Genomic DNA, 16113 nt, shown 5'->3' with positions numbered 1-16113 from the left:
GTGAGATCATATGGTATTTGTCTTTCACCGCCTGGCTTATTTCGCTTAGCATAATGCTTTCCAGTTGCATCCATGCTTTTGCAAAGGGTAGGAGCTCCTTTTTTCTTTCTGCTGCATAGAATCCCATTGTGTAAATGTACTACAGTTTTTTGATCCATTCATTTACTGATGGGCATCTAGGTTGCTTCCAGCACTTGGCTATTGTAAATTGTGCTGCTATGAACATTGGGGTGCATAGGTTCTTTTGGATTGGTGTTTCAGGGTTCTTAGGATATAATCCTAGCAGTGGAATTGCTGGGTCAAAAGGCAGATCCATTTTTAGTTTTTTGAGAAAATTCCATACTGTTTTCCATAGTGGTTGTATCAGTCTGCAATCCCACCAAAAGTGCACTGGGGTCCCCTTTTCTCCACAACCTCTCCAACACTTGTTGTTTGTTGCTATGTTTATGATGGCCATTCTGACTGGTGTAAAGTGGTATCTCATTGTGGTTTTAATTTGCATCTTTCTAATAGCTAGCGATATTGAGCATCTTTTCATGTGTCTCTGGATCCTCCATATGTCCTCCTTGGAGAAGTGTCTGTTCAAGTCCTTTGCCCATTTTTTAATTAGGTTGCTTGTCTTCTTAGAGTGGAGTCGTGTAAGTTCTTTATATATTTTGGAGATTAAACCCTTGTCTGAGGTATCATTGGCAAATATGTTTTCCCATACAGTTGGTTCTCTTTTTATTTTAATACTGTTTCCTTTAGCTGTGCAGAAGCTTTTTATTTTGATGAGATCCCATTTGTTTATTTTTTCCTTTATGTCCCTTGCTCTGGGGGACATACCAGTAAAAAAGTTTCTGCGTGAAATATCTGAGATTTTCCTGCCTATGTTCTCCTCTAGGACTTTAATGATGACATGGCTTATATTTAAGTCTTTTATCCACCTTGACTTTATTTTTGTGTATGATGTAAGTTGGTGCTCGGGTTTTGGTTTTTTGCATGTAGCTGTCCAGGTCCCCCAACACCATTTGTTGAAGAGACTGTTTTACTCCATTTTATGTTGCTGCCCCCTTTGTCGAATATTAATTGGCCATAGAGACTTGGGCTTATTTCTGGGCTCTCTGTTCTGTTCCATTGGTCCATATGTCTGTTCTTATGCCAGTAGTAGGCTGTTTTGATTACAGTGGACTTGTAATACAGTTTGATATCAGGTATTGTGATCCCTCCTGCTTTGTTTTTCTTTCTCAAAATTGCAGCAGCTATTCAGGGTCATTTAATGGTTCCATACAAATTTTTGAAATGTTTGTTCTATGTCTGTAAAATATGACATTGGTACTTTAATAGGTATTGCATTGAATCTGTACATTGCTTTGGGTAGTATGGGCATTTTGATAATGTTAATTCTTCCAATCCATGAACACGGTATATGTTTCCATTTGTTTGTGTCTTTCTTAATTTCTTTCTTCAGTGTTGTGTAGTTTTCTGTATACAGGTCTTTTACTTCCTTGATTAGATTTATTTCTAGGTATTTTATTTTTCTTTTTGCTATATCAAATGGGATTTTTTTCTTGATTTCTGCTTCTGTTGTTTCATTGTTGGTATACAAAAATGCCTTTGATTTCTGGATATTGACTTTGTATCCTGCTGTTTTGCCAAATTCATTTATTAGGTCAAGCAGTTTTTTGGTAGAGTCTATAGGATTTTCTACGTACACTATCATGTCATCTGCAAACAATGACAGTTTTGTTTCATCCTTTCTGATTTGGATGCCTTATATTTCCTTTTCTTGTCTGATCGCTGTGGCTAAAACTTCCAATACTATATTGAATAAAAATGGTGAAAGTGGACAACCTTCTCTTGTTCCTGATCTTAGTGGAAAAGATTTTAGTTTTTGCCCATTGAGTATGATGTTGGCTGTAGGTCTCTCATATATGGCCTTTATTATGTTTAGGAATGCTCCCATTATTCCGACTTTGCTGAGTGTTTTTATCATAAATGGGTGCTGTACCTTATCAAATGCTTTTTCTGCATCTATTGGTATGATCATGTGATTTTTGTCTTTGCTTTTGTTTATGTGATGTATTACATTTACTGATTTGTGAATATTGAACCATCCTTGCATCCCTGGGATGAATCCCACTTGGTCATGGTGTATGATCTTTTTAATGTATTGTTAGATGCGGTTTGCCAATATTTTGTTGAGGATTTTAGCATCTATGTTCATCAGTGATATTGGCCTTAAGTTTTCTTTCTTTGTTGTGTCTTTATCTGGTTTTGGGATTAGGATGATGCTGGCTTCATAAAAAGAATTTGGGAGTCTTTCATCATTCTGGATTTTTTGGAATAGTCTGTGGAGGATAGGGGCTAGCTCTTCCTTAAATGCTTTGTAGAATTCTCCTGTGAAACCATCTGGACCCGGACTTTTGTGTGTTGGGAGTTTTTTGATTACTGCTTCAATTTCATCTGCTGTTATTGGTCTGTTCAGGCTTTTTGCTTCTTTTTATTGAGTTTTGGATAATTATATTTTTCCAGAAATTTTCCCATATCACCTAGGTTTTCAAATTTCTTAGCTTCCTTCTTGTTTCTCCTTACCTTCTCTCTGTGATAGTTCTGTTTTACTGCCAAAATGAAGTGAATCTTGGATTTGGAAAGAGTCTTGCCTAACTTAACTGCCTGCTAACTTCTCTGAATTGGCTAATGCCTGAGATACTGACCAGAGAGGTTAAATGACTGGCTCAGCACCTGTCTTTGACAGCTTGCCCAAGGTACTGCTGGAATTCAAACCCTGATTTCTGGTTCTCAGCTCATTGTTCCTCCCCCTCTTCTTCTCCTTTGTGTAATTAGGGGTGGGGAAGAATTATCAAGTTAGAAAATCCAGGGGATATATTTAAATTTATATATTTTTAAAATTATTGTTCTCTAAGAAAGCAAGGCCTTTTGCTTTGTTTAGACATTAGTAAATAAAGGTGTTTGCATTTACACAGGTGTCTTTGCTTCTTGAATATTAAAAATTTTGTATTTTCCTCCAAAGAACAAAAGCACTCTGAATTAAGTGCGATAATCAGGGTGCTCTTAAATGAAGCATAATCTATTGGTTTGCTAGTCATACTTCTCAGCTTCTGAAATTATCCTGAACTAGGTCTTTAGCGGAATCCACAGAGGATTTAGTATAGTAGCTTCTCTGCTGGTTCAATATTGGCTCCATGCAGTGCCTTCTAATTGATCACCTTCTGGTGACTCATGAGGTAAAGCTGGGTTCATTCACAAAAGAAACCCAGGTGCCAGCTCTCCTGGGCACATGAGTACCAAAGCTGGGAATGAGAGAAGCAAGGGGAGTTTGAGAGTGGTGTGCTTCTATCAAAATAACCTTAATGCCCTCATTTGTAGAGTGCACTGCAGTTTACTGGAGTACTTTCTCATAATTCCGTGGGGTTTGGCGAGAGACCAATGAGAGAAGGGGGCAAAAGTTCATCAAAATTGCAAGGAGGCTGGGAGTCTGTGAACAGCTGAGGGGAGGGCACCTGCTAAATCTCTTCCCTCCCTCAGTTAATGCTGCTGAGGACCTGGCTCCCTACAAAGAAAGGAACAGGGTCCCTGAAGTAGGAGGCAACCCTGGGTGCCTCCAGGGAAGGGAGAAGAGATAAGAAATGGAATCAACCTCCTCTGGGCACCTGCTGAGCCAGGTAGGTTCACCTTTATTCAAGTCAGGTATTGACTCCTCTGTGCAACTTCCCATTGCTGGATGGGTTCTGCTGGGGCCCACCCGGCTGTTGGTGCTGGCTTGAGAGGAAGTGATGATAAGTGAGAAACCAACTGAGACAGATGCTTGGTTTACTGTCTTTGTAAGACAGGGAACTCAGAAGAGAGTGTGAATCAGCAGCTGGAAAGAATCCCATGTTTCAGCGCCAGAGATGTTAACCCTGTCACGTGCACTCATTGTTTCATCAGACTTCCTGAGCAACTGCTGTGCACTCGTCACTAGGTTAGAATGCAGGGGCAGGGGTAGGATGTGCATTGTTCAGGAAGGATACAGTTTAGGGATGTAGCATTTCTGTCAGCACCCCTGGAAAAATTTCTCTGTGGAAGTCTAGTCTCCTAAAATTGGTTATGAATCCAATCTGTGTATTTGGAGTTAACTCCCTGCTAATTTGCCTCATTTCAGAATCGATGTGAAGGGATTGTAAGATGAATCTTCATTTAGATGATGAATTATTTTTCAAATAAGAATAATTTATATGCCATTTTCCCCCAATTCACTCATCTGTTTTTAAAGTTGGCTGTTTTCAAGGTTTTGCAAAGTGAATTTCATTGTATTCAAATCATGTAACATTAGTTCTGAGAGCTAATGATCTTCCTTTTTTTTCAACAACAGTTTATGAGATATTAAAGATGTTCATTGATTTTTTTCTTTGTATCCTGTGAACTACTTTTATTTTTTTATTGGTGTTGTGTGAGAAGTTATTTTTCTGACTCCTCTTCCAATTTTGAAAATAGCTCTTCTTACGGTCTTTTTGTTTTCTCCAGAGCACCCTATGAGGTAGCAGAAGAAGCCTCAGGGGGTTAAGTGCCAAGGGGCAGACCTGGGTGACAAGGAAAGCTTTTACCCCCCTTTGTGGGAATACAGGTGTCTCACTGCTGCCATACACAGAAATGCTTGCCCGAGCTTTAACTTCTCCTGGAGCTTGGAAACAAGGCCTTGAGTGTTGCTATTTACTACCTGCAATCACATTTTAAGGATTCTGTGCAGAAATAGGTATTAAAAGATATTTGGTTCACTTCTAACTAAAAATACAAGCTAGGAAATAGCAGAGAAAGCCTTTTTCCTTGAAGATTTCATTGTATCAAGGGACCAGCTCCAAAGTTTGTTCTTTTGTTTCATTGAAATTAACTAGAGACTTCTAAGGGTTGCTGAGGTCAATATTGTCTTGGTTTGTTTGTTTACTAGATGGTAAGTAATGTAAGGACATTTGTCTTTTGTTACTACTGTATCCCAGAACCTAAAACTAAGTGCTTTGCATATAGTAGGTGTTTAGTGAATCAGTCTTAGAAATCACTCTGGTCTCCAGCAGTCAGATAAAATGTCCAGTATTTCACCTCCAGGCAGAACATTTGGGTCTGGGGTGGTTTGGATTGTTCACGCCAGCCCAGTCCTCAGCGTGGGTGAGATAATGGTGAATGCTCTCTGATCTCCCACCACATGGGGAAGGAGTTCCTTTATGAGGCGTGTAATTTGGCTGGCTCTCTCCTGCCTGTCTCTGCTTACTTGAAATCTAGGGGCTCTATTAGAGATGAATTTAATTCTCCTTGATTATCATCCCAACTGTAATGAGTAAGATCAAAGTCTTTCATAACCGCTGGAAATAGTGTCTTCTTTTCAGAAGTAAAATGCTGTCTGTTCATCACTCATTCCCAAACAGTGAGGACTCACAGCTTCTGGCTTGAGTGTTCGTTAACTGTGAAAGTAGTTCTTCAGTTAGTCAAGGCATGCCACTGTCCTTCTTGTCTTCAGGAAGAAAACACCACCTCCACATGAGTCATTCTATCGAATCACAGGAAGTGTGTGCAGTGGCTTCTGTGTCAGGAAATGTCTTCCCCTATGTTTTCCAGTCAGCAGCCCATTGTATTGAGCTCGAGCATAACTGGAGTGAAAGAAATTGACTTGGTTAGAGACCAGTCAGTGTCTTCAATAGGCACTTGTTCGTGCAGTTGGGAGAATATGGGGTGGAATGCGCCAGGAAAAAGGAGCCAGCTGTCAGTAACACATGCTCCTGGAGAATTTGCTGATTGTCTGGTACCTGCTGTGTTCTAGATGCTACTTGGGCTGAGGAGGAAAAAAGAAATGAAAAAGACTCAGGTAGGCAGAAAAGGGAGGGAGGGAGGGAACAGATTTGAGTGCAGTTTGGAGAACTAAAGAGAAAACAATTATTTGGACAGGAAGAGATGCTGAAAGGATGGCACAGTTGTTGCTGGCTAGGCACGTGGCTCCCTTTGCCTTTACAAAGATGATTTTGTATTTACCGTGAGCCACACAAGGCAAGCATTTATATGCTCAAAACTTGTATTGCATCATGTTTATATGTATATCTGGGCTCAAATTTTGATGTGAAAATGTTCTTATCCTGGTTAGTCTTAATTACTAATAATGAGTTGAAATGAAGGCCTTCTAAGAGTAATTAATAACTTCTCTACGAAACACAATTTGGTTTTGGTAACTGGAATCTTCATCACAGCAGCATATAAGCATTAAAGAAAATGCTTTCAGTTCTTCCTTGGGTTGGATCTAGAAAAGCTTGAAGCTGGCATGCAGATTTCTTGGCTCACAAAGACTGAGATTTACCTTGCAGAATCTCACCGTTCTGAATCTAAATGCATGTTTGTACGGAGGCGCACAAGAATGTCCTAGCTTTCTGAGGACTTTGTCTTCCTGTCTGTGATTCACTCCCCTCTTCTCCATTCAGCAGTCCATATTTTAGGGAGGGTTCTCACACTGTGTCTTGTCCCGTGAGGTTCAGCACAGCCCGGATTGGGGCACAGGCTTTCTCGGCTTGCAGGCCTGCTCAGCTTCCAGCCACAGGCCACGAGAGCCTGTTAGCTAGGGGTCACATGACCCTGTGGAGGAGTTTACTAGTTAATGCCTTTATTACCCTCTCCCAGGGGCATTTATATTTCAGTAAATTCTTTCGAGGAACAAAGAGTGAGCCACCATGGTGAAATTTCCAAACTAACTCTTCCTGGAGACGTTTTTGGTCTGAGAGTCTACAGTGGTATTGACACAGGGGAAAGCTAGAAGTTCATCCTTAGGACCCATTTTCCTAGGATTTGCCAGAGGGAGCGCATCTTGAAATATATGTATAAGACATAAATTTTGTTATTGCAGAATTGACAATTCCAGAGTGATTTTAAGAGTGAGGATTTAAATTTTTACACCATAAGTCAAAAATAATCATTCCCTAGCTGTGACACTCAAACGAGGAACATATCAAGTCCTCAGTTACCTATCTGAAAAATGGGGATAACAATGTCTGCTCCTGGTGGCGTGGTAAGGCTTAGTGAGATGTTTAGCATGCATTACCGTAAGTATTGTAGTAGTGGTGGTTCGGGGAAAGTTCCTGCTGAAAACACTGTGACAAGTGTTTGGGGTGTACCTCTGAAACTTCATTAACTTCATCAAATAAAATAATTTGGGAGATTGAGAAGAGAGAGTGTTCCGTGAAGCCCATGGAGAAATTCTGGTAAAACTAGAGCTAAGACTGTTTCTTTCTCTGTATTGTCACAGAATGAGTTAAGGAGAGGAACAGCACATGGGAACGGTGGTATGATATATAGGGATTGTCCACAAACTGGATATGAACTTACAAAGAGAAAAATTTACATGTTGACTTCCTTTTTAAACAGCTAAAATACTGAATTTCTGAGAAATCTGGCTACCTACTTCACTAGGCCAGTGTTTTGTGTTCAATCTACAGTCAAGCATCCTGATTCCTTTTAACAGATGATTTTAACCTTTGTCTTATACTCACTCCAAAAGATGCGTAGAATACTGAAGTTGGAGTGGAACTTGATGTCTTTTTATGCAAAGTCTATTTATTGTACCCCAACCCAGGAGAGAAATTCCTTACCAGCTTGCCCAGGAGTTAGGAGCCTGACCTGACATCGTACGGACATCTCATCACCATCTAATCTCACTGGCTTTTCCCTTTTCCCCTTCGACCTCTTCCAATAAGAGTTAAGAATCACTGATATTTCTCAGAAGGGAAATCTGGAATTGTGTTAGCAACCTCTTAAAAATCAAGGCGCTTTTTCAAGAGCTAGTAGACTCTTTGAGAGGGAATAGGAAGCAAACAGGCACAACATCTCAGACCCTTCTTGTCATTTCTGTGACTTCTGTGCCATTCAAGCTGTGGACTTTCAAGAGATCCTGTGCCTGAATGCTCATAACGCAGGAGCATGTTGGAGCTGCTTGAGGATTTATGGTTCTGTGGACACGCATTTATAGAGCAAGGGAAATTCCTGGGTTCATAACCTCAATTCTCCTGGCTCAAAACCTTTATAACAAGCCTCCACAGTAGTATCTGATTTAATCATTTTATGATTTGGCCCACAACACTGATCATATTCATGGGACTCTCACTACATGTTTTTTTTCCTCCTCAAAAAAAAAAATACAAAAACTCCTTTTATTTACTTTTCAACAGTTTTTGTGTTGGAAGCATTTAGTTTTCTAATAACTATTATACTAAATTTATTTTAGATTCCATAGAGGCAGAGGCAATTGTTCTTAATAATTTTGTAAGCAGTTTATTTTATTGACTCGTAATCATTCCCTGTGCTCTGCCTCGTGTTTGGGCGAGGTGGGGGGAGGTGGGAAGAAGACAAATGAACACAAGAACTTTGAGAGACAGTTGAGTAGAGGATTGGATTTGGCTATCACCAGTCATTCATTTGCTTCCCTGAGGAGCCCTAGGTCCTAGTTCAGTTTAGCACAGGATGTCTCTTGTACAGAATGTTCAGAAGTTTTAAGGGGAACTTTCAGAACTAATGAGGAATGGGTAACAGACAAAGTGCCTCAAACACATACTAATGAGGACGTGGGCTGTAGTGGAGTCTGACTGTAGTGCTAGAGGGAGAGGTATGGCCCAGAGCTCTGGTGGTTTCCATCTCAACTTTCCCACAGTCCTTGGAGTCAGCACACTTGCCTCTCTTATAGGTAATGCACAATCCATCCATGATGCTGTAATTTCTCTCTATGTGTCACCTGATGGAGCTCTGAATTGCTATGGAAACAAGTGGGACCTAGTTGAGGAGAATCTCTCATTGAATCCCAAACACTCTCTCATAGGAATCTCTTTGCTGTCTCTGTTGCTTCTCTTGCAGTTTATCCAGGGATCCTCTGAGCCTTAGCTGACTTAATTTTTAAACGCAACTTGAGATTCTGTGCGCTGGGTTCCCACGATTTATGTTAACTTGTTTCTCTACTCAGGCCCCCAGCATGGCCAAAGCTTGAGTTAAAGTTCTTAAGGTGGCTGATCAGACCTGTGACTAATTGAACATATGCCTGAAAACTGTGGCATTATCTTCCCCATATGCATGCTGGCATTTTACGCTTTTTAAAATATAGGTAAAATGGTTCTGCAGAATTACAGATTTCTCAACAAATGATTGTGATTTTTATTTCCCGGTTGATTGCCCAGTTATTTTAAGCAACAAATTCTACCACAGAAAATAATATCTGCCAGGCCCTTGAAATTCATAACAGTGGGCATCTAGTTTATCTGAAATACATTCAAGTGGAACCTGGTTCCTCTGGCTATCTATAGTACAAAGACCATATATTCATTAAAAAGTACCCTGATGTAGTTCTATGTTGAAGAGCCTTGGAAACCAACAATTTAAATTAGTTAAAGTTAGGTGAGCTAAGGCTAAGTATAGTTTGTCTTGCAGCTCTTTAAAATTGGATAATCTGCATGTGGATACCCCAGTCAGCAGTTAACCAGAATACAGAATCAGTGATGTGCCAGCTCCCTGGACAAGCACAATGGCTCTGGGGCTATACAGTCGACCCTTGAAAAACATGGGGGTTGGGTGCCAACACTCACACAGTCAAAAAAACTACATATGACTTCTATTCACTAAAAACTTAACTGCAGTTGTCCCTTGGTATCTGTAGAGGATTGGTCCTAGGAATCCCTGCAGATACCAAAATCTGTGGATGCTCGAGTCCTTATATAAAACGGCATAGAACAATACATACAGTTGGCCCTCTGCATCCATGGATTCCCAACCATAGATCAAAAAGCATATTTTTGATCCATGGTTGATTGAATTCACAAACGCAAATTCTGGGGATACAGAGGTCTGACTGTATATTTATTGGGGGGAAAAAGAGTCTGTGTGTAAGGGGACCTGTGCAGTTCACACTCATGCTGTTCAAGGGTTAACTGGATTCTCCTTTTTCTGGTAGTGTGGAGCCTAAGATTCTTGCCCTTTTCTACCCAAAACATTTAGTTTAGCTTACTTGAACAGGAGAACAGGAAATGCTGAGTTCCTGAATCCCAAAGCCATGGGGAAGGAGTCTATATATCCATCCACACTAAAGGACACTCTCTGCTTGACTATAGGCTTTATTCTACTTTCATTTAAAATGGAAAAAAGAAAGAAAGAAAGAAATCAGCCCTGGCTGGTGTGGCTCAGTGGATTGAGCACTGGCCTGCAAACCAAAGGGTCGCCAGTTTGATTCCCAGTCAGGGCACGTGCCTGGGTTGCAGGCCCAGGTTCCCAGTAGGGGGTGCACAAGAGGCAACCACACATTGATGTTTCTCTTCCTCTTTCTCCCTTCCCCTCTCTCTAAACATAAACAAATAAATGTTTTTTAAGTGAAAAAAATCAAAACTCATGCTCTCTACTGCTCTCTTTATTCTTGTTTTTAAGGTATAACAGAGAGTATTGAAGGCTCAGGCCTGGCACGCATGTAAACTATAGGTATGATACACTATTGTTGGTGAAGGAGTAGGCACACCCAGTTTGAGCAGTTTGATGGGGCAAAATTGTTTTAACGACAAAGAGATGGAGAAGGGGGCAGTAACCCGGTCATGAGACGGAATTTGGGTGTGGTGATAGGGAGCTATTCTCCAAAGACAGGAGTAACTGGTTATATTTGCCTTTAGAAAGTCACTGGCAGCCAAGTGTGGGATGGCTGGGGGAGAGAAGGGAAACACAAAACAGAAGATAGCCCAGCCAGGAGAGATTGCTCAAGAGTTCCGAAGCTCTGAGGATGAGAAATGTCATTTATGTCTATTTAGAGAAGCTTGATTTTCTTTGAAAATAAAGGAACGATAATACTTTTCTATTTTTTTAAAGGAACAAATAATTATTTTCTTATACCCAATTACTTTCCTAAGTTATTTTGTAAAAGCTTGGCTTTAAAAAAAAAAGCAGGGCATATTTTATGTATTTCAAAGGGAGAAAGATCTACATTTGTTGTTAGAGACTGAGCCAAATGCTGTTTTATTTTTCTTTTTTTCTAAAGGAAATAGGGAAAGAACTCCATTTCCTCTCCTCTTGACTACCTGGCAAAGGAGAGACAGTTTGCCTTCCTGGGTGGCGTCCCCATAAACAGACTGTAGCGGGCAGTGGCGGGGCTTTTCTCAGCCCACTGGGTTCCATGTTCTCCTTTTCTACCCTATGTGCTCGCCCCTGTGCTGCACCGACACTGTCAACAAGGAGCCTGCCCTGGAGGAGACCAGCGGGGTGGGCAGTGTCATCAGATAAGTAATTACAGGAAAGACTGAGCTGCTTTGTAAAAGCTAATGAGTGCAGAAGAAACAGTTCTGCCTGGACACACCCTGGAAATGTTTGCTAGAGTGAACTAGGTTTTGAAGTGCACTAGAAGTCCCTTGCAGGTGTCCTGAGTACCTTGAAGAGAAGGTGTGTCATCCAAATGATGCCACGGGAGTTCGAAGATATATTGCAGAGATCCTGATCACTGCTGATCCTGAAAGATAATCTCAGCATAGTCTCCCAAGTGACCTGATGGGGCTCCATTTTAATAGGTAGTACTACAGTGATTGCCATTTCCCTTGTTTAGTTCTAGGTTCCTTTTCTTCTTCTCCATCCTGATCTAAGATTAGAGATGCTACACACCAGCTTTTCAGAGATGATTGTTCCTAGAATCCTGCTCAGTGAACATTCCATTTACTTACTGAACTGATTGCGTGGTGTGGGGTCTCTACATGAGATATTACAGGCAAGCATCATGGTTTTGGACCCGTTTAGTTAGGATTTGGGATGATCCAGACTGGGCAGGATTTGACTACTTTTGCACTAGAACAAGGGGTTTGCCAAATCAATTAATAATCTGCCAAATCATATTTCAAGAAGAACGCCAAATCTAATTATGAAAAAAAAAAGGTGTTTGGGTTTTCTTTTTTTGTATTTAAGCAGGTTTAATCTTTTATATTCATTAAAACAGCACTAGTTAAGTTTTAAATCATTAATTTTTCTAAACAAGATTAAGACATGAATGCATTCTCATTTTTCAAAAAAGCAAATAAGACAGAAGTAGCTCAATAAAAAGTACATATCCCCTTTTACCAACCGAATCTGCCTTTGTAGCTGCCTTTTTCCACGCACTTACATGTAACACAATTTTGCTTTGTGCACTTTAGAAGACAGAATCAACTTAACCTATAGTTAGTTCTTTTCTTGTATCTATGCTTTCCAGAGTTCTTTATGGCAGAGCACATACGTCTTTATTGTTCTTTTTAACAGCTGTATGGTGTTCCATATTGTGGCTGTACTATGAATTGTTCATCTCCCCGTTGGTAACAATTTAGAGTTTTTGTCATCCTTGTTATTACAAACAGAGTAGCTGTCTTTGTTCAGATCTCTTTGTGTCTGTTGCATGAGTTTCTTCCAGTAGAAGAATTTTCTACCAGTAAATTCTTGCTTTGCTGCTGGAGTCAGTGTTTATTCTTGGAGGTGCAGTATTTTTCTTTAGAAATATTCAGTTTTCTTGCAAATTCTGATGCCTTTTCTATAAATAAGTAGGCCTCTGACACCTTCTCTGGAGCATTCCATGTAGCCACTGTGTGGGGCGGTGTCAGCGGTGTTGTTATCAACTCTTGCCCAAAGCAGTGTCAGAATAGAGCCTTCATAGCATAGAGGTAGAAATGAGTTCTACTTCCTCCTTCCTATCCTGATACAAGATTAGAGGTCATACCATAGTCATAGTCAAGTAGTGCATGGGATCCATGCAAGTGGTGCCTCCCTTATTCAATAAAGGTCTGGAAACACTGGAGCCCCTCATTTATTTCAATGTTTCCCCATTTCCTGTATCTTATACCTCCTTCTCGTTCCTTTTTCCTCTCTGTAGGAATGGTAGCCTTTCTTCCCGAAGCTATTGCCCAAGTGAAAGCATGGAGAAACACCAGGCTTATATAGCCACTATTTGGTGCCCTCGACACCAACAGAAAAGAAAAAGTGGTCATCATATTCCTTCTCTTGCAACCCCAGAACAGATATTTTGGGGATTTCTGTGTGAAGCCCTTCCATTAAAATGATCTCTCTCATATTTGAATGCTGATTTGTGTTTTCTTCCCAGGATCTAACATGGTCTCATGCATGTTAAATCTATCTAATTGTAATACTTAAGTAAAAACAAGAAACCATCTAAATCACTGTTATCAGACCAGCAGGATATCCTAGAAAAACAAACCCCAAAAAATCCTCTGAATAAAAGAGCAGAAGACCCAAATGTTCGGCAGTGGGGGTGGGTTAAATGCACTTCAATACACTCAGGTTATAAAACAGAATGAGGACGCTCTCTATCTACCAACACAGAAAGATCTCTAAGGTATTACTATGAGGTGGGGAGAAAAAAAGATACCAGTGTGTGGAACATGCTAACATTTCTGCAAGAAAAGGAAAAAATAAGATTCAGTTTTGTATTTGCTGTCATTTGCATGAAGAAACCAAAGGATGCACAAGCAGCAAGTAAAAGTGTTTATTTCTGGGGGTGAGTGGGAGTAAGACTTTAGTGTACCTTTTTATAGTATTCTAATTTTTGAATTATGACTATTATCTATTCAAAAATAATAATTTTTAAAAAAGATGTGCACTGTTAAATAAGGGGTAGACTGAACCTGATCTTGTTTAAGCACATTATATATGTGATTTCATCCATCATGTTTGAGCTTAGGTCCCTTTTGAAATGGGGTCAATCGCAGCACCATACATTTTGAGGAGGAAGGTGATAAACCTATATTAGAACCTGTATGGCGATTTAAATTCTAACCACTGTGGTAGGACATCGGAAAGGCAAATCGGCATTCAACAGTTTAGCTTGTTCTGACTTCTTGGATTTGTTTTTAACTTTTTCCACAAAGTAACTGAAAACCTTAAAACATGATGGTCATGATTCACAGTGGGAATCTATTGCTGATTCCTCTGTGAGCAGAGTGGGAAAGTGAACTCACATGAAGCCTGTTTTTAAAGTTCATATCCTGGAGAAGGTGTTATATAGTCTGTGCTTTTATTTTTACAGGAGCAGAAAAATTCAGATTCGAAACATCCCTCCTCACCTGCAGTGGGAAGTAAGCCAGTGTCACTTCTGTTTTTCCTGTCTTCCTGCTTTCTTTCCTTTTTAATGGGCTAACAAGGCATTTTCTCTATCTTTTAGTTTCCTTTCACATTTAGGAGTTAGAGGTCCTCAGACTTGTCCCACTGTTTTCAGTACCCTAATGTGCATGATCTGCCATGAATTCGCGGTTGTATCTGTCTCCTTCATCATGCAGGATATGCGCTTTGCTCTCTCAGGTTCTGTCTCCTCAGGCACCAACAAACTGTGAAACCCAGTGTGTACCTGCTTTGTGATTTTTCTCTCATGAGTTTGTAGAAAGATTTTTACCTTTCCAAATTATGATTATAAAAAGATAAAATCCACAGAAAACCAAGAAAAATAGGAAGTTCTTTGTTAGTTTGAGCAGGTATTTTTGTTTAGTTTGAATTAATTGCTATGAATAACAGTTAAGATGCATTTTCTGAGTTGCGAAACTTCATATAAGATTGCTACCTTAAAATGAAGTAAGATAGAATCTGAGGAGTGGCCTTATTGCATTATTTAAAAATAAACTGCCTGGTGTTTTATTCCCCAAACCAAACGAAATCAAAATAACCATAAAGAAAAGAGAACATTCTGTCTAAAATTTTCATTACTTAAAAAAAAAAAAAACCTTTTTATTACTGAAACATACACACCCCAGTGCTTTGTAAAATAAGGAGATTCCTGAGAGAAAATGAAAGGAAGGTGGTGAAAGTTTTCAAGGAAAAGTGAGCTTTGTACTTTATTCTGCTTCTCATTTCAAGACCAGTAGACAGGTTCCAGCCATCGTGATGGACGTGACTGGCAGTTACTGAGATTCTGAAATTCTGCTATAATTGCAGTAAATAGATATTTTGAGAGTCAATAAGCAAATGAAAGTCCCACATATTTATTCAGTTCTTATTGCTTTTGTGGAAGACCTGAAATACCAATTCAGTTATATTATTACCATAACCGTCCCTGTTTTACTGTAATTCATTTGCTCAGGGTAACCACAGTACCATGTTTGCAAATACAATCTTGTTTTCCCACTCTCACACTGAAGCTCTCTTTTGCAGGTATTGGATGGACTTTTGGCTCAGTACGGGACAGTGGAAAATGTCGAACAAGGTAATGAGTGAGGAAATCAGCTTACCAAATTTTGAGAGGAATGTTGTGTTATTTCTTGTAGGCTGGGTCAACTCCTGGAAGAAATAGTCCAGACTCCTTTGAAACAAGCTTCTTAGAGTATATGTTCATATATCTGTGTGTGAGAGGTGTGTGTATATGTATATCCATAACTATATAATTTGTTTTTTCAAGGAATATATAATAACTTGGCAGGCTATTTTTTAATACTGCATAATGTGCCCTTGCTGGTGTGGCTCAGGGGATTGAGGGCTGGCCTGCGAACCAAAGGGTTACTGGTTCAATTTCCAGTCAGGGCAGGTCCCCAGTAGGGGGCGTGCAAGAGGCAATCACACATTGCTGGTTTTCTCCTGCTCTTTCTCCCTCTCTTCCCCCCTCTCTAAAAATAAATAAATAAAATCTTTAAAAAATATACTCCCTCATGAGCTCAAGCCCTAGACACACACTGTCGGGCTGGGATGATGTGACCTGCGACCTGCGTGGAAGCAATTGGATTTACACTGTTACAGCTTTCTTCCTGGCTAAGAAAAACAGATCTCTCATGTGTTGGAGTGAGTTTTTCTCCATAAATAGGACTCTTACACCAGAATCTGCTGGAGTGCTTCTAGAAATGCATATTCCCAGGGTTCACCGTAGACCTACAATGTAAGACTTTCTGGGGCAAGAGTTCAGGAATCGGTGTTTTAAACAAGTACTCCCAAGTGGTTTTTGTGTACATTCAAGTTTGAGAGCCACTGTCTTGGGAATAATGTTATAAATACCTAGAAAATACATGGGAGAACCCCCCCAAAGGGGGAGTATATTTATAAAAAATTGTGTATTCTACATGTTTAAACTTCAATCACCTACAAAGTACTCTCCATTTGATGCAGTACACCTATAGAGATGTTTTTTCCACTACTCAA

At 39.9% G+C, this 16113-nt stretch overlaps 1 protein-coding gene across 3 annotated transcripts in view; it reads left to right on the top strand.

Annotated features, from left to right (window-relative positions):
- The window catches only part of IGF2BP2 (insulin like growth factor 2 mRNA binding protein 2), a 153941-nt gene that overhangs the window by 98029 nt on the left and 39799 nt on the right, over positions 1–16113 (top strand). For all 3 annotated transcript variants that reach the window (XM_045851530.1, XM_045851529.1, XM_045851528.1), the window contains exons 3-4: positions 14024–14072; positions 15139–15190. In XM_045851530.1, the coding sequence (XP_045707486.1) occupies positions 14024–14072; positions 15139–15190 (101 nt within the window). The remainder of the gene's footprint in view (positions 1–14023; positions 14073–15138; positions 15191–16113) is intronic.

This window comes from Phyllostomus hastatus, unplaced genomic scaffold (assembly GCF_019186645.2).
Source record: "Phyllostomus hastatus isolate PE091 unplaced genomic scaffold, TTU_PhHast_1.1 phas_contig_86, whole genome shotgun sequence".
NCBI classification, from domain to species: domain Eukaryota; kingdom Metazoa; phylum Chordata; class Mammalia; order Chiroptera; family Phyllostomidae; genus Phyllostomus; species Phyllostomus hastatus.
Note: the sequence above shows the minus strand (reverse complement) of the source record. Positions and strands in the feature narration are given on the sequence as shown.